General features: G+C 41.3%; 1 protein-coding gene across 1 annotated transcript in view; it reads left to right on the top strand.

Annotated features, from left to right (window-relative positions):
• B3GAT2 (beta-1,3-glucuronyltransferase 2) overlaps positions 1-19,140 on the top strand; it is a 90,392-nt gene that overhangs the window by 47,265 nt on the left and 23,987 nt on the right. The window contains exon 2 of the mRNA XM_042986646.1: positions 16,383-16,527. Coding sequence (XP_042842580.1) covers positions 16,383-16,527 — 145 coding nt within the window. The remainder of the gene's footprint in view (positions 1-16,382; positions 16,528-19,140) is intronic.

The raw sequence follows: 19,140 nt of genomic DNA, 5'->3' as shown, positions 1-19,140 counted from the left end.
TGAATTATTTTTCTTTATTTTTATGTGTCTTTTATAAGGTTTTGATTTATGGTTACCATGAGGTTTGTATATAACTTTTTGAACACATTCTTAAAAGTTTTACATGTTCATTCTTCTTTCCTCATTTTGTGTATGGGATGCCATATTTTGTCTTTTTGTAAGTGTAGCCATTGACAATTTTTTGTAGATATAATTGATAGTACTTTCATGTTTTAACTTTAATAGTTTTATAAGTGACCTTCTGTGTGTTTGCTTTTACCAGTTAATTTTCTTTCTTTTTAAAAAGTTTTTATATTAATTTGAGTTAACAGTGTTACATTAGTTTCAATTGTATAATACATAATTCAATAATTTCACACAACCCCCAGTGCTCATCATGACAAGTGCACTACTTAATCCCCATCACCTATTTCACCCATCCTCCCTCACAACTTCCCCTCTGGTAACCATCAGTTTGTTCTCTATAGCAATTTTCTTCCTTTTGTAATTTTCTTTTAGTTACAGTCTTTTCTTTCCCATTTCAAGACGTCCCTTTAACATTTCTTGTAAGGCCAGTTCAGTGGTGATGAAGTTTTTAAACTTTTGTTTGGGAAACCATCTCTCCTTCAGTTCTTAATGATAACCTTGCAAGATATAGAGTATTCTTAGTGAATACTATAGAGTATTCTTAGTGAATACTATAGAGTATTCTTAGGTGTTGGTTTTTTTCTTTTCAGCACTTTGAATATATCCTGCCACTCTCTTCTGACCTGCAAAGTTTCTGCTGAAAAATCAGCTGATAGTCTTATGGGCTTTCCCTTATATGTAACTGTTTGCTTTTCTCTTGCTACTTTTTAGAATCTCTCTTTATCATTACTTTTTCCTGTTTTAGTTATTATGTGTTTTGGTGTGGACCTCCTTGGGTTCATCTTGTTTGGGGTGGCTCTCTGTGCTTCTTGGACCTGGATGTCTATTTCCTTCCTCAGATTAGGAAGTTTTTAGTTATTATTTCTTCAAACAAATTTCTTCCCCATTCTATCTTTTTCTTCATATGAATGCAAATGTTATTATGTTTAATACTGTCCTAGATGTCCTTTGACCCATCCTCATTTGAAAAAAAAATTTTTTTCCTCTTTAGCTTTGTTGCTTTTCACTACCCTATCTTCCAGATTACTGATCCATTTTTCTTCACTCTCTAATCCCGAAGTTTATTCCCTCTAGTGTATTTTTTATTTCAGTAAATGCATTCTTAAACTCTGACTTTTGAAAAATATTTTTTCCTCTAAGGAAATCTAATTAGTAATCAAAAATCTGCCAAAAAACAAGAGTCCAGGGCCAGATGGCTTTCCAGGGGTATTCTACCAAACATTTAAGGAAGAGTTAATACCTATTCTCTTAAAATTGTTCCAAAAAATAGAAATGGAAGGAAAACTTCCAAACTCTTTCTATGAAGCCAGCATTACCTTGATTCCAAAACCAGGCAGAGACCACGCTAAAAGTAGAACTATAGACCAATTTCCCTGATAAACATGGATGCAAAAATCCTCAACAAGATATTAGCCAACCGGACCCAACAGTACTTTAAAAAAATTATTCACACAACCAAGTGGGATTTATACCTGGGATGCAGGACTGGTTCAATATCCACAAAACAATTAACGTGATTGATCACATCAATAAAAGAAAGGACAAGAACCATATGATCCTCTCAATAGATGCAGAGAAAGCATTTGACAAAATACAGCATCCTTTCTTGACAAAAACCCTCAAGAAAGTAGGGATAGAAGGATCATACCTCAAGATCATAAAAGCTGTATATGAACGACCCAATGTTAATATCATCTTCAATGGGGAAAAACTGAGAGCTTTCCCCCTAAAGTCAGGAACAAGACAGGGATGTCCACTCTCGCCACTGTTATTCACCATAGTATTGGAAGTCTTAGCCTCTGCAATCAGACAACACAAAGAAATAAAAGGCATCCAAAGTGGCGGGGGGGGTGGGGGGGTCAGACTTTCACTCTTCGCAGATGACATGATTATCTATATGGAAAACCCAAAAGATTCCACCAAAAAACTGCTAGAATTGATTCATGAATTCAGCAAAGTTGCAGGATATAAATCAATTTACAGAAATCATTTGGATTCCTATACACCAACAATGAAGCAACAAAGAAATCAAGGAATTGATCCCATTTACAGTTGCACAAAAAACCATAAAATACCTAGGAATAAATCTAAGCAAAGAGGTGAAAAATCTATATGCTGAAAACTATACAAAGCTGATGAAAGAAATTGAAGAAGACACAAAAAAATGGAAAAAGATTCCATGCTCCTGGATAGGAAGAACAAATATTGTTAAAATGTCAATACTACCCAAAGCAATCTACATATCCAATGCAATCCCTATCAAAGTAACACCAGCATTCTTCACAGAGCTAGAACAAATAATCCTAAAATTTGTATGGGACCAGAAAAGACCCCGAATAGCCAAAGCAATCTTGAAAAAAGAAAACCAAAGCAGGAGGCATCATAATCCCAGATTTCAAGCTATACTACAAAGCTGTAATCATCAAGACAGTGTGGTAATGGCACAAGAACAGACACTCAGATCAATGGGACAGAATAGAGAACCCAGAAATGGACCCACAAACGTATGACCAACTAATCTTTGACAAAGCGGGAAAGAATATCCAATGGAATAAAGACAGTCTCTTCAGCAAGTGGTGCTGGGAAAAATGGACAGCGACATGCAGAAGAATGAACCTGGGCCACTTTCTTACACCATACACAAAAATAAACTCAAAATGGATGAAAAACCTCAATGTAAGACAGCAAGCCATCAAAATCCTTGAGGAGAAAGCAGGCAAAAACCTCTTTGATCTTGCTCGCAGCAACTTCTTACTCAACATGGCTCTGGAGGCAAGGGAAACAAAAGCAAAAATGAACTCCTGGGACCTCATCAAAATAAAAAGCTTCTGCACAGCGAAGGAAACATTCAACAAAACTAAAAGGCAACCGACAGAATGGGAGGGGATATTTGCAAATGACCTATCAAATAAAGAGTTAGTATCCAAAATCTGTAAAGAACTTATCCAACTCAACACCCAAAAAACAAATAATCCAGTGAAGAAATGGGCAAAAGACATGAATAGACACTTCTCCAAAGAAGACATCCAGACGGCCAATGGACACGTGAAAAAATGCTCAACATCACTCATCATCAGGGAAATACAAATCAAAACCACAATGAGATACCACCTCACACCTGTCAGAATGGCTAACATTAACTCAGGCAACAACAGATGTTGGCAAGGATGCAGAAAAAGAGGATCTCTTTTGCATTGTTGGTGGGAATGCAAGCTGGTGTAGCCACTCTGGAAAACAGTGTGGAGTTTCCTCAAAAAATTAAAATAGAACTACCCTAGGACCCAGCAATTGCACTACTAGGCATTTATCCATGGGATACAGGTGTTTTGTTTCAAAGGGATACATGCACCCCTTGTTTATAGCAGCACTATCAACAATAGCCAAAGTATGGAAAGAGCCCAAGTATCCATCAATGGATGAATGGATAAAGAAAATGTGGTGTGTGTGTGTGTGTGTGTGTGTGTGTGTGTGTGTGTATACACAATGGAGTATTATTTGGCAATCAAAAAGAATGAAATCTTGCCATTTGCAACTACATGGATGGAACTGGAGGGTATTATGCTAAGTGAAATTAGTCAGAGAAAGACCAAAATCATATGACTTCACTCATATGAGGACTTTAAGAGACAAAATAGATGAACATAAGGAAGGAAAACAAAAATAATATAAAAACAGGGAGGGGGACAAAACAGAAGAGACTCATAAGTATGGAGAACAAACTGAGGGTTACTGGAGGGGTTGTGGGAAGGGGGATGGGCTAAATGGGTAAGGGGCATTAAGGAATCTACTCCCAAAATCATTGTTTCACTATATGCTAACTAATTTGGATGTAAATTTTAAAAAATAGAAAATAAAATTTAAAAAAAATTAATAAAAAATAAATTTTTTTCTCTTTTTTGAAATTGTCACTGATTTCATCCATTTTCCTTTCAATTCTAATATCTTTATGACTATTACTTTGAACTCTTATCAGGTAGATTGCTTTTCTTCATTTAGCTTAGTTTTTTTTGTGGTTTGTCTTCATCTTTGATTTGGAACATATTCTTTGTCTCCTCATTTTGTCTGACTCTCTGTGTTTGTTTGCGTGTATTAGGTAGGTTAGCTAAATTCCTGGTCTTGAAAGTGGTAGCCTCATGTAGAAGGCATCCTGTGGTGCCTTGTAGAGCAGTACCCCTGGTCACCAGAACCAGATGCTGCAGTGGCGTCCCTTGTGTGGGCTGCTTGCACCTTCTGGTGTGTCTGAGCTGTGACTGTTGCAGGTGTACTGGTGGGTACTGCCTATCCCCTACATGTCCCCTGCAGCCCTGCTGCAGCATCTGGAGGTGCACTGGTGGGTGGCAGAGCCCTCGGCCTTTGCTGTCTGTAGTGATCAGCCACAACTGCTGTGGGTGCACTGGTGGGACTACTTTCCTTCAGCACAGCTTGCTGAGAGGCCCAGTTACAAGTACTGTGTGTATGCTGTTGAGTGGGGTTAGCTATTCCCCATTCTGGGCAGTAGTTGCTTTGGGAAGACACCGGTCCCATCTGAGGGTGCTTGCTGGGTGTGGTGGGGTGGGGGCCGCTTTGAGGGGTGCCTGCCTGGGTAGGCAGATTGGGTGAGGCGTGTCTGAAGGGGAGTGCCAGGGCAGGGCAAGTGGTGCTAGCATGGTAGGTAATGTCAGGACTGGCTCCCACAAGCATTGGGTTATGTGGGCTGAAGAAAGTTCCTGCAGATGCCCACCTGCGTGACACAGATACTAAAATTAGTAGATCTCCTTCATGCGTAACCCAGGTGCTTCTCAAACTTCTACTTCTGTGCTCGGACCCTTCTTGGGTGATATAGTCTGCTGGCTCTTAAAAGCAGAGACTTGGTTTCCTTTAGCTCCTCTCTCTGGGAGTTCAGCCCTACTGATTTTTAAAATTTTTTCAATGTTTATTTATTTTTGAGAGAGCGAGAGCAAGAGACAGCATGAGCAGGGGAAGGGTAGAGAGAGGAAGACACAGGATCTGAAGCAGTCTCCAGGCTCTGAGCTGTCAGCAGGGCTTGAACTCATGAACCATGAGATCATGATTTAAGCCAAAGTCAGACACTTAACTGACTGAGCCACCCAGGCACTCTGAACCCTGCTGAATTTTAAAGACAGATTTTATGATGACTTATCTTCCCAGTGCAGGTCCTCAGGGCCAGGCCTCCCTGGTGTGGGGCTCAATCCCTTCGCTGCTCCCTCCTGCTCGTGGGTAGCCATGCTGGTGGGTTGGTTCTCAGCTGCATCTCTGCTCCTCCTCTGCTATTTAGTGTGGCCTTCTCATGACTTAAGGTGTGGAAGGTCTCTTCTCTCAGTCTTCAGGTCATTTTCAGAGTGAGCTGTGGTATATGTAGTTGTTGCCTTGGCTTGTCCCTGGGAGATGGTGAGCTCAGAATGCTCCCACTCCCTCATCTTCCTTCTTTCTCCAAAAAAAAACAGAACTGTTTTTGATTTATAGAAAAACTGAGGAGATACTAGAAAGTTCCCCTATACTACATACCCAGTTTCCTCTTTTATTAACATTTTACATTAATATAGTACAAGTATTACAACTAATGAAACAGTATTAACTAAAGTATATTTTTTATTTAAATGTCCTTGATTTTTGTCTAGTGGCCTTTTTCTGTTTCAGGGTCCCATCCTAGATACCACATTACATTTAGTTGTCCTGTCTTTCTAGGTTCTTCTTGATTATGACAGTTGCTCAGATTTTCCTTGTTATTGATGATCTTGACAGTTTTGAGGAGCACTGGCTAGGTGTATTATAGCATGCTCCTCTATTGGCATTTGACTGATTTTTTTTTTCCATGATTAGATTGTGGAGTTATGGGGTTTTGGGAAGAAGACCACAGGGGGAAAGTGCTACTTTGATAACATCATGTCAAGGGTACAGAGAATCAACATTATTTAATAACACAAGGTGTTTTGGTTCTGGCCATTGGGAGCTTTTTCAGTTGGCTATGTCCTTTTGACATACCTCCATCAATGTGGGTTTGCTTGAAGTTCTTGTTTTTTTTTGAACACTTCCTTATGTTCTGGTGCTCCCAAATGCTCAGGATCTCCTTGTGTATGTTCTGCCCCACTCCTAGAATCAGCCATTTCTCCAAGGAACCCTGTTTCCTTTTATTGGAGAATGGTATTAGAAAAGACCACACATGTAAAGTCCCATTCAGTACATCATAAAAATACATAATTTGTCAGTGTTGTTGTTAACCTTGATCATTCAGCTGAGGTAGGTTTCATCAGACCTCTTTATTGTAAAGCGTGTTCCCCACTCCAACCATTCTTCCAGGCTGTTCTTTTGGGAGGAAGTTCCTGTGTGCAGCACATACAGGAGTGGGGAGTTTTGTTCCATCTCCTGGGAGGGTTACTGACATAAAATTTTTGGAATGCTTCTGAATGGGAGATTTATCTCTTGCCCATTAACTTATTCAATTATTTGCATAATTCAAGTGATATTAGTATTTAGTATTTACACTTTAGGGTGTAATCCATTATTCCTTAATTTGTTGCTCACATTGTTTTCAGCTTTGACCAATTAGAACATTTTCAGTTGACTGTGCCTTTTACATGTACCCATCAGTGTACAGCTTTTTATTTATTTTTGTTTGGGGGAACTTCCTTACTTTTTGGCTCTAAAGATACCATGGGATATGTCTTGAATATTTTCTTCCCCAGACCTAGAATCAGTTAGTTCTCCAAGTACCTCTGGTTCCTTTTATTAAAGTATAGTATTAGAAGCCAAGACTTGGGCACCAGGTGGGCTCATTGTTACTGGAGTGTCATTGTTTCTGAGCCCTGACAGTTGATAAAGCAAGAAAATGTGTGTCTGGTACTAACCCGTGTGTATACACATATCCGTATCTGTATAACCATCTCAATGTTCAATTAAACATGAGTTCATATTGATGTCCCTAGCTCTAATCCATAACCAAATGGATCATTCTAGCCTTCTCTTCTGCTTGTCTGTAAATTCTTTCTCCAACGGTGAGAAATTTGACTCCTTTCATCCACCCTCCCCAAAAGATCTTTTTATTCATTAAAAAAATTTTTTTTGATGTTTATTTTAGAGATCGGGCACAAGCAGCAGAGGGACAGAGAAAGAGGGAGACACAGAATCCGAAGGAGGCTCCAGGCTCTGAGCTGTCAGCACAGAGCCTGACGCAGGGCTTGAACCCACGAGCCGTGAGATCATGACCTGATCTGAGGTCAGATGCTTAACTGACTCAGCCACCCAGGCACCCCTACCTTTTTTTTTTTTTTAATTAAGGAACACAGTGGAACTTTCTTCTCAGGGGCCCATGTACCCGAATTCCCTTCTGCTTGGAACATTTTTGGTATTCCTTTCCACTGTGGTTAATGCTTCAGGCTTTAGGCTTAGCTCATGCTGATGTCCTCAAGGAAACTATAGCAGCTCCCAGATCATGTCAGATCGTCTGCAGCCTGCTCCTGTCACATTGTACACTTCCCTTACAGCCTTCATCAGCATAGAAATTAAGTAACTAATTTTGCAATTCAATGTATCATTGACTTTTCTCTTCTGGAATGTTGGCTTGGTAGGCAAGGACCTTGTAATCCTTGCTCAGGGCCTAGCACAGCACTGGACATACATTATGTGATAGGTGTTTAGTGAAAAAATACAGCAAGTATGAAAGAAATGTTAGATTTGTTCTTTAACCCAGTGACATACGAGATGGGTTTATAATGTAACATTAGGAACACTTACTTATGCTTTCTAGAATTCTCATATACATTAAGTAATTAGCTTATGCACCTCAAAAGTTCATGCTGTGGAAATAGGGGTTTTCAGAAATCAAAATAGGCAAAAAAAGATCCAAGGCAATATAAAGCTATGTGAGGGATACTGTGGAATGAATAGCATCGAGCCAAGTATCAGTTAGTTGGGAAATGATTGCTAAAGTCATCAGGGGCAGATGCAAGAAAGAGAAAGTACAGATAGGACATTAATTTTCGAAGTTGTTACAAAGGAAATTTATGGGTATTTTGGATTATGTAATGTAGTTTCTCTGTTGGAAAATGTCAGATGTTTATGCACAGTAACCTTGGCTCCAGGTCATTATTTCTGTATTCTTTCCTTACATTTTTTCTGCTCTTTCCTTTGTGTCTTTAGTTCATTGGATCCTGCCACAATTCCGTGTGTTTTTCTCTCTCATTGAAATTGTTAGTTTAAAAAGCAGGATACAGCATGTAACATTGTTTATTGTAATTCTACTCCTTGAGGTTGCCTATAGTGTTTTAAATTTAAGAAGATCAAGAACTTTATTCACTTCCCTTTGGACAAAATAAAACAAGATTTCACCTCAGTGGTATGTCTTAAAGGAAGCTAAAGGCATTTGTTTAACTTTTCTGTTTTACTCTGAGGGCATTTTGATGATCACCTACATGTGATCTTCTGAAGTGTTCCAGTCCCTGTAGCTGACTGTCAGCCATACCCCAAAGGTGGGACCAAAAGGATGCAGCTTAAAGCTGCAGAAAAAATAGTTGGCTAAAAACCACCAGCAGATTGTTGGTGAGGGTCACCAGACACAGGCGTGGGCTATATTTACCTGCCTCCCTCCTTTTCTGGAGAAGATAAAGATAAACAAGCACCAGCTGCCCTGGGAGAGTTTAAATGGCATTTAGCCTGGAAGAGTGTGAAGATGCACCAGATGTGTCTTTTGTGTCCTTTGTAGCCATTGGGTCTATGGAAATTACTCTGCCCATAATTTTGGCTGGTTAACGTTGCTCTGTAAGTCCTATTTAATTGGGGTCATAGTGGGAGGAATAAATGACAGATTATGACTTTGGTATTGAATAAATAGGAAGAGAATGCTTTGGGGACCAGACCTATTTGTCATAATGTAACAGTTATAAATATATGAATCGCTTTCTCTTTATCTTAATATCTAATTGATATCTTAATACCTTAATATCTTAATGCTGTAGTCCTCTGTTTTAGGTTGGAGCTCATACCAGGCACTTGAAGATGTGTCTGTTATGTAACCACTATTTTGTTAAGGAAGTAACAAAGCTTTTAAACACGGAGAATATTTTAGTTCTACAAAAGTGCTTTTGGGGCGCCTGGGTAACTCAGTTGGTTGGGTGTCTGACTTAAGCTCAGATCATGATCTTGTAGTTTTTGAGTTCAAGGCCCGCATCAGGCTCTGTGCAGTTAGTGAGTTTGAGCCCATGGCGGGCTCTGTGCTAAGAGTTCAGAGCCTGAACCTGCTTCAGATTCTGTGTGTGTGTGTGTGTGTCTCTCTCTCTCTCTCTCTCTCTCTCTCTCTCTCTCTCTCTCTGCCCCTCCCCCTGCTCATGCTCTGTGCCTCTCAGTCTGTCTCTGTGTCTCTCTCACAAATAAATAAACATTAAAAAATTTTCTTAAAAAAGTGCTTTTGCTTTTAATAGTCATTGTTACATTTCCCCCCCTCCTCAGAAAAGAAGGTGGCTGCCAAGGAATCCTTCAAGAGCATAGATTGAGTGAAAAGGACATGGAACAAAGGATAGATCCCAGGGGTGAAATGAGGAAGTTCTGTAAATAGGTGTGCTATTTTCCTTTGAAATGTCTGGCACACTCTATGTAGCACAGTGGTGGTGTGCCGGGGGGCTGCGTGTCTGATGAAGCATTTCATGTTGACTCTCAGAACAGTGCACACGTGGCAAGGGCATCTGGATCTTTCCAAAGTATTATACTCAAATGACAGAACTTTTTTTAAATGTAGCATACTTGGCAATATAATCCTGCCTTTTCACCTGCATTCAAATAGTCACTCTTTCATCTTTTAACACCCCGTTCTCTTAAAAAAAAAAAAAAAATCAAACAGAGGTAAGTGTTAGCTTGGAATGTGCTAAGGTAAACCTTCATTTTCTAGCAAGAAACTGGCACAGAAACGTGAAGTTTTGCTTCTTTGGTTCATCTCATTACTTGGAACCTGAGGCTATTCCTCAGTCTATGGGCCAAATCCTACATGTCTTCCATGGCCCAGCGGAAGTGAAAAGCCTGCCATAAAATGCGCTGGGGTCATGGTTAATCCCCTTACCGGTGGTCTCACAGTTATGGTTTATTCTCTTTAATGGTGATTTCTGTCTTCCTATTTTATTTTTATTTGAGAGAGAAGGGGAGAGGAGTATTCTCTTTAATGGTGATTTCTGTCTCCCTTTTTATTTTTATTTGAGAGAGAGAGAAGGGGAGAGGAGCAGAGGGAGAGAGAGAATCCCAAGCGGGCTCCACACTCAGTGCAGAGCCTGATGGGGGGACTTGATCTCACAACCCTGGGATCATGACCTGAGCTGATATTGAGAATCAGACACTTAACTAACTGAGCCACCCAGGCACCCTCTTCCTATTTTAAAAACAGTTTTGACTTCTCTTTTATTGTCTCTCCTCCTCTCCTGATTGTGACCTTTGTCCCTTGCCTTGCTCAGGCACACACTGCTTACTCATTACACGTGGCCCACATTTCAGTTAAGTGCTTACACACTTAAGAATTTTTGGCATGTGATGTATGCAGGGCATACCCTATGCATTTTCTTTTCTTTTTTTTTAATTTTTAAACATTTATTTCTGAGAGAGCACAAGTGGGGGTGGGCAGAGAGAGAGAGAAACACAGAATCTGAAGCAGGCTCCAGGCTCTGAGCTGTCAGCACAGAGCCCGACACTGGGCTTAAACTCACAAACTGTGAGATCATGACCTGAGCCGAAGTTGGATGTTTAACCAACTGAGCCATCCAGGGACCCCTCAACCTATCCATTTTCAAGAAGACACACAAGTCTGAGATGGGGTCTTTTTACCAATGTTTAGCATATTGAAAATTTACTGCTCTGGGCAAGAGCAGTTTAGGGGCTGAAAAATCATAAACACTTTAAGGAAATATCAAAAACGAACAGTACTATTTTTAGTGCCTTTACAATAAATAGCATTGTATCAATTGAAGAAAAACACAAGTTACATTTAATTTGATTTCTTTGTATATTTGGCATGTTTGATATATAAAACAAAAAATAGAAATGTTTATATTTTCTGCAGTGTGTGAGGGAACAGGAATTTGAAGGTGGAGTGAGTTGGGGAGAGAGCTGTATTTCTGTGAAGATTTTAGTAAATTTTCTGGATTTTTTTCCCCATATGGAGAAGATCTAGGACACAAAAGCATTAAATGTTACTATTGATTCAAAAATTAAATCGTGAAAACATTGCTGAGAAAGATTAAAGATCTGGAGCACCTGGGTGGCTCAGTCGGTTAAGCATCTGACTCTTGATTTCGGCTAAGGTCACAATCTTACGGTTTGTGAGTTTGAGCCCTGGCATCAGGCCCTGCGCTGACAGCACAAAGCCTTCTTGGGATTCTCTGTCTCCTCTCTCTGCCCCTCCCCCGCTGGCTCACGTGTGCTCACTCTCTAAAAATAAATAAATAAAATTTTTTAAAAAATTTTTTTACATGAAAAAGATCTAAGTAAATGAAGAGCTGTTTTATGTTCATGTGTTAGAAGACTCCATTCTGTTAAGCTGTTCGTTCTCACCAAATTGAGCTATAGATTTAATGCAACCCCAATCACATTTTGCCAAAATGAACAATGTGCCTGTGAAACTCCTATGGAAAGGAAAAGGAGTTAGAACAGTCAAAACTTGGAAGAAGAACAAAGAGAGCTAATGCTACTTGATTACCAGAGTTATTATAAAGCCATAGTAAATCAGGACAGTATATTAGCATCAGGATCACCCAAGCAGACCAGTGGGTCAGAGGAGTAGGTCCGTAAATAAGCCCACCCGTATATGGCAACTTACTTTTGACAAAGGTCCAAAGACCATGGAGTTGTTCCAGGACAGTCACATACCCATGTGCACGTTACAATTGGAACAGTTGGATATCCATCCGCAAGGAGGAGAAGGAAAATCACCTCAGTCTGTCTGTCACACCATACACACAAATCAACTCAAAATCATAACCTAAATGTAAAACCTACAACTCTAATACTTGGAGAGAGGAGGAGAAAACTCTTGTGAGCTTGAGTTAGGCAAAGATATTTTAGATACAACATCAAAAGCATGATCTGTGAACAAATTGATGACTTGGACTTCATCAACATTAAAAGTTCTGTTTTTCAAGACACATTATTATGAGGGAACATTATGATAAGCCATGGACTGGGATAAAATATTTGTAAATCAGGTATCTGTGAAGGGTTTTGTATGCAGAATATATAAATAACTCTCAAAACTCAATAGTAAAGAAATAATTTTAAAAATAGTCAAAAGGTTTGCATAAATATTTCTTCAAAGAGATTATGTATGACAAGCACATGAAAAGATAGTCAATATAATTGGTCACTAGAAATATGCAAATTAGAAGCACAATGAAATACTACTCGTACCTGTTAAAATGGCTAAAGCGAAATATCGACCACACCAAGTGTTGCTGAGCTGAGCATGTGCAGTAATGGGGACTCTCACATGGCTAGTGAGAATGAAAAATGGCACAACCACTTTGAGAAATAAGTTGGCAGTTTCTTAAAAAGTTAAATGTACGTGTACCATGTGATCCAGCCATTCCACTCAGGTATCTATCAAAAACAAAAAATGGGGGCACCTGGGTGGCTCAGTTGGTTGTGTCTGACTTCAGCTCAGGTAATGATCTCACAGGTTGTGAGTTCAAGTCCCATGTCAGTCTCTGTGCTGACAGCTCGGAGCCTGGAGCCTGCTTCAGATTCTGTGTCTTCCTCTCTCTCTGCCCCTCCCCCGTTCATGTGTGTGTGCGTGTTCTCTCTCAAAAATATTTAGAAAAAAAATGAAGTGCATATAGACTTGTACACAGATGTTCATAGCAGCTTTGTCTGTATAGCCAGAAGTTTGAAACAACCCAACTGTCCATCCACAGGCAAATGGAAAAAAACAAAACAAAAACTGTGGCACATCCATACAACAAAGTACTTCAGTAATATAAAGGAGTTAACTATTGATACACATTATAGCATGGATGAATTGTTACATAGTTTCACAGAGTGAAAGAAGCTAAATAAAAAGAATATATGCTGGGGACACCTGGGTGGCCGACTTTGGTTCAGGTCAGGATCTCACAGTTCATGTGTGAATTCAAGCCCCACATGGGGCTCACTGATGTAAGCGCAGAGCCCGATTTAGATCCTCTCTCCCCCTCTCTTTGCCCCTCCCCCACTCACATGTTCTCAAAAGTGAATAAACATTTTTTTAAAGATTTTTAAAAATTTTTTTACATTTTTATTTATTTTTGAGAGACAGAGACAGAGTACAAGTGGGGGAGGGGCAGAGAGAGAATGAGACACAAAATCTAAAGCAGGCTCCCTCCAGGCTCTGAGCTGTCAGTACAGAGCCCAGTGGGGGGCTCGAACTCACAAACTGTGAGATCGTGACCTGAGCCGAAGTCGGACGCTTAACCAACTGAGCCACCCAGGCGCCCCTAAAGATTATTTTTTAAAAAGTCTATGCTATGATTCCATTCATACATGACTCTGTGAGATGCAAACTAATGCATAGTGACAGGAGACCAGTGGTGTGGGGAATGCAGATAGGGGCACTGGGGATGTGGAGAGTGATGGTAGGGATGGATTTAAAAATGAGCCCAAGGGAACTCTGCAGGATAATGGGTATCTTCATTGCGGTGATGGTTTCGTGGCTATATACATGTATCAAAATGTATCAAGTTTTGCGCTGTAAAAATACATTTTAGGGGCGCCTGGGTGGCTCAGTTGGTTAAACGTCTGACTTTGGCTAGGGTCACAATCTCGCAGTTCCTGGGTTCCAGCCTCACGACGGGCTCTGTGCTGACAGCTCAGAGCCTGGAACCTGCTTCAGATTCTGTGTGTGTATCTCTAGGCCCCTCCCCTGCTCACTCTGTTTCTCTGTCTCTCAACAATAAACATTTTTAAAAAAATACATCTCTCGGGGTCCCCCAAGACCACCCCCATGTCTGGTGATTTACTAGGACTCATAGCATCCAGCATATAGTTGTACTTGTGGCTTAGACTTATTACAGTGACGCGGTATGGATATGTGGCCAGATCAACGAGGCAGAAAGACACCAGGAAGAAGGGTCTGGAGGAATCCATGTGCAGACTTCCTACGTTCTCTCCCTCCCATGAGGGATCCCGCAAGCACTTCTTCCCTCCGGCAGCAAAACTATAACCACAGGTGTGCAATGTTAATGCCCTGGGAAACCCATGTAACGTTTAGGGGTTTTAATGGGGGCTAGTCACATAGGCACCTCTTGCCCTCCCAAGTGTTTCAGGGTCCCCAAAGGAAAACAGGTGTTCGGTGCCGAGGCAGACAAAACAACTTTATCAGCATAAGGACTGTTTCAAAAGCCAAGTTCACAGATGCCAGCCGAGGGCCAGCCTTATAAGCAGTCTTAGTAATCTCAGAACTATTCACTCTTCCCTGCAGTCAGTTCTACTTCAGCAGAACTTTTTAAAAATCCTCATATAAGTTAGTATGAGCACAAGGCAGTGGTGATTAATTTATTGAGAAAGTAATAGACTGTAAAACTAATTCCAGATTTGTGGAAGACTGATGCAGTGAGATTTTTATAACCTGGAATGTTTCACACTCTTAATTTTTTTTTTTTTTGGAGTGAGGTGAGAGATTAATAAAATTGGAATTCCTGGCAAATGGGAGCTTCTGGTTACTATGACTTTCACTTGAATTGTACTTGAAAATATTTCCCAAGTATATAATTTTCCTTTCATAAAAAAGAATCCTTGATTGGTAATCATTATTTTAACCACTGGTTAACTGATCATGGCCCAGTTGTATAGTAAATATAAGGGAAAGCTTTGGTGTTGAACTCATAATGACAACAGGCCCTCCGAAGGCAGCTGTGTACGTCACGCCCCAGGACACCCCCAGCTGAGAGGGTGAGTGAGCTGAAACCAGCCTGGACTTTAATGGCCAAGCTGCCAACCCCTGCACGTGTGTGTGCTCAGGAAATGGGAACCTTCTAGTTTGCACAGAGGTATCATGTGGGCTGCTTACGGCTTGTTCAACACGTCCTATGGCGGTGGCCGTGGTTTGCCCAAAAACGCTGCCTGCCCAGTACCAGGAAGCTTTGTTGCGAACATGTCTTTGCCTTTACAGAAATCCAGTAAATAAGTTTGAGTTGAACGCGGTCTGATGAAAACTTCACCAGATACAACCGGGTGTGTGGGAAGAGGGCCAGCCTCTCCAGCTGTGTGCATGAGGTGTGCTCCTTTCTAGCTGGACCCAGTTTCCCTGGAAAGGCAGGATGTAGGGTATGTTTTTCTTTTCGTCACTCTGGAGAATGCCTGGTATCTGTTCTGTATCTGGATGCCATTATTACTTTTTTTTTAATTTATTTTTTAATGTTTATTTATTTTTGAGACAGAGCATGAATGGGGGAGGGTCAGAGAGAGAGGGAGACAGAATCTGAAGCAGGCTGCAGGCTCTGAGCTGTCAGCACAGAGCCTGACGTGGGGCTCGAACTCACGGACCGTGAGATCATGACCTGAGCCAAAGTTGGACGCTTAACCTACTGAGCCACCCAGGCGCCCCCATTATTACTTTTTTTAATGTTTATTTACTTTTGACAGAGAGATGGGGGGGTCTGAGTGGGGGAGGGGCCAAAAGAGAGGGAGACAGAATCTGAAGCAGGCTCCAGGCTTCGAGCTGTCAGCACAGAGCCTGATGCGGGGCTCAAACCCATGAGCTGTGAGATCATGACCTGAGCCGAAGTCAGACGCTCAAGCAACTGAGCCACCCAGGTGCCCCTGGATGCCATTGTTAATGCCCCCAGCCAAGATTTCTGTGTTAATAACAATAAAAAATTCATAGGAAGGCAACTCCTCTGGCTTCTCTGAGTGAAATTTTTGCTGCTACTGAGTTTCCTAAAGGGAAGTCACCCTCAGTTCGGAAGACGCAAGGTATTCAGATCCAACCTTGAAACCAATAGAAAATACTTTTGATGGTATAGCTTAGCTTCAAAAAAGTGCCGTTCAGATATTGACACCCACTTTGTTTCTCTTAAGCCTTGAGCCGCCAGCTGAGTTTGTGACCGAGGACGGCCGATGGTGCCAAGCAGCTCAGCAGCAGTGAACTGGGCAGCAGTCTGCCAGCAGCAGGGTTCTGTCCGGAAACCTTCAACTTTTGAAAATCTCCAGTCTCTGCCTCCCCACCCCTATTCTCCTATGTGGCTCACATTTCTTTCCTCCCTTCGAGTTATTTTCCCTAAGGAAACTTAAACCACATCTCTTTCCCCTTCTTATAGATGCGAACTACACGCAAGGTCTCTGTCTGGCCAGTGGGCCTGGTTGGCGGGCGACGCTATGAACGTCCGTTGGTGGAAAACGGCAAAGTCGTTGGTTGGTACACCGGCTGGAGAGCAGACAGGCCTTTTGCCATCGACATGGCAGGTGAGGAGTGTGGATGGTGACGCTTGCTCCTCCCTGATCATTCTTGCCGGTGCTGCTGTTTATAACCGTGTCCTGGAGGAAGGAAGCTTTGAAAGACCACTTCGGTTAAAACCCTAGATCGTATTCTATTCAGCAGATGAACTATCTGAGTAAACTTTCAAGACAGGCGTTTTGATTAACTGAAGCAGAAATGGGTTTTGTGGGCAACTGGAAAATGCTCATTCTGTTCCATTTTTGTCAGCTGTTTATGCACCTGTCCCTTCGTCCAACAAATGTTTGTGCCTATGCTGGGCTGGGTGTCAGGTCAGTGGTGAGACCTAGGCTAGGCCACTACCTGTACCTTTCAGTGCTAACTAAGGCCAGTTAGTGTCAGTACATCATGTGCTTACTGAGAAATGTAACAGTGATGTGAAATTCACAAGCTAATCCTTGTCATGCTTATTGATAAATTTGGTAGTTACTGATACATTTAATAGCTGGAACATAAAATTGGGTTGCTGGCTTTTCAAACACTTATTAACTGAGCATAACTGTCTTTGAAAGTTTTTATTCTCTGACCAGCCAACTGAATTAAGACCTGTAGTAGTCGACAAGTCCTAAAGTGCTACGTTATCATAAAGTGACTCCATTTCTGTGGGTTATATAAAATGATGCCTCTGGTAACTGGAAGGATGTGGTTTAAAACATGAGGCGTAGAGGCAAGATTCATCACTGACATCTAACCTAGAAGATGGAGGCAGAAAAGCTTCAAAATTAATCCCATCAATTTTCAGCTCTGGAACACAGCTCTGTCTGTCTGTCTGTCATCCTGTGCTTAGCCGGTCTTTTGTGTGTATTTCCCAACCGCAGTCGAAACCTCCATGCTCAAAATGCCAATGGGATGAGGGCTGTGTTCTGAACTGGATTCGTCATTTTTATTCTGACGACCCTATAAAATTGAGGGAGCAAGATTATGAAGGATATACCAGCAGTAAGAGTTACTGGGGAAAGTTCTTGTGCATGGCACGGTGGCAGCTTTGTCACAGGAGGTGACAAACTAGGATATTTTTACTCCACATTTAACAAACATTTCCTGAGTGCCAGTTTTGTGTAAATGTGTGCCATGGTCTCAGACCCCAAGGACAGCTTGGAGTTCTTACCCTTCCCTCGTCACCCTGTCCCAGGCTCCCCTCTCCAACCCTGGCCTTGCCCTTTGGTCTTCAGTTCTTGCAGCCTGGGAGCTGAGCTGGCCTCTCAGCCAAAGCATTTTCCTGAAGACAGATGGAGAGTAGGTCAGCCATATTTAGAAGGTCCTGAGAATTCCCAAAAGAGGCCTTTCCTCAGTCAAGTGTGAGTTTGTGGCTCTGAAAATAGAAGGCTGACCATAATGTGTCTTCTGAGAATCTGGTCTCTTGCTGATAAGAAGTGTAACTTTGCCTAGTGTTCTCTAAGTTTTCTGCTCAAAGTCTTTTGCTTCCCTGGGACTTAGTTTCCCTGCGTGTGGAATGAGATGTAGCATGAATGACTGCTGAGGTCTTTGTTAATGTACTCTTCCTTCTCTTGGCTTCCATCAAAGAGCTCAGAGAGAAGCCTGGGCCCCTGGATTCTAAGTGAGGGTTCATGGCTGCTAAAGCAGCCTGCTGACAGGTGTTTGGTCCTTACTTTTCCCAGAGCCTTGCTTCACCACAGGCTGGGCAGACCTGTCTCCTAACACACAAGATCTCTGCCTATAACCCTGCATGGTAACTTCAAAGTGAGGGCAACTTGGGTAAGTCTTCCGGGATTTTGTTATAAGAACTTTACATAGATGAACAAGTATCCAGTAGACCCACTGAACATCTGCATTGATTCCCCTCAGAATTTGGATCCAAATAGATATATTTAAAATTCAAGAAAGGCGCATGGGATTTATACAATAGGCCTGGCCTGTGACAAACTATTTGATACCTTTTCACTGCTCTGGGAGACTTTGCTCCATGACATGACTGATGTTTGGCTTTTTCTAAGCATTTCAGTATATTTTCAAAGCATCATATGAGAAGTATCATAAAACATGAATGATTTGCATGTTTCCTAATTATCCTTGTTTCAAAATAGGAGTAAGATTTCTGTCTCGAAGAAAACAACTTTTGCCACACTAAATTTTCTTCATACGTGAACTTGCTTTGCAAATTAGTTTTCAGTAAATTATTAGTATTTTTGGAAGCCTTAAGGGAGTGTGATTTAGTTGATAGTATAAAAATTCTGATTTGGAGGGAGTTCTCATTTTAAAACTTGAAAATTCACAGCTTCGTTTACATTTCACTTAAGATTCATGTACTCTCTGTGGGAAGAGGGAAAAGACCTTTTGGACCTTCATGTACAAATGGTACTGGCCACTTCATTTCTGAGTTGTAAGCACTCACAGTCTAGAAGGAGAGAGAAGCGGGAAGCCCAGTTTCCTGCTGTGCTCTAGAAGGTCAGGGAAGTCCTATAGAAAATGGTCTGTGGTGGCTGAGGGAAAGGACAGCGCTGGAGCCTGGGTCCCTCCTGGATTTTCACAAACTGATTAAGAATTGAAACTTAACCAACAGGGAACATTTCCCCAACTGTCTTGCTTTGAGGGGTGAGCACATTTGTAGAAGCCCCTCAGGG

This window comes from Panthera tigris, chromosome B2, assembly GCF_018350195.1.
Source record: "Panthera tigris isolate Pti1 chromosome B2, P.tigris_Pti1_mat1.1, whole genome shotgun sequence".
Classification (NCBI taxonomy): domain Eukaryota; kingdom Metazoa; phylum Chordata; class Mammalia; order Carnivora; family Felidae; genus Panthera; species Panthera tigris.
The sequence above is the reverse complement of the archived record's forward strand: the minus strand, read 5'-3'. Positions and strand labels throughout refer to the sequence as shown.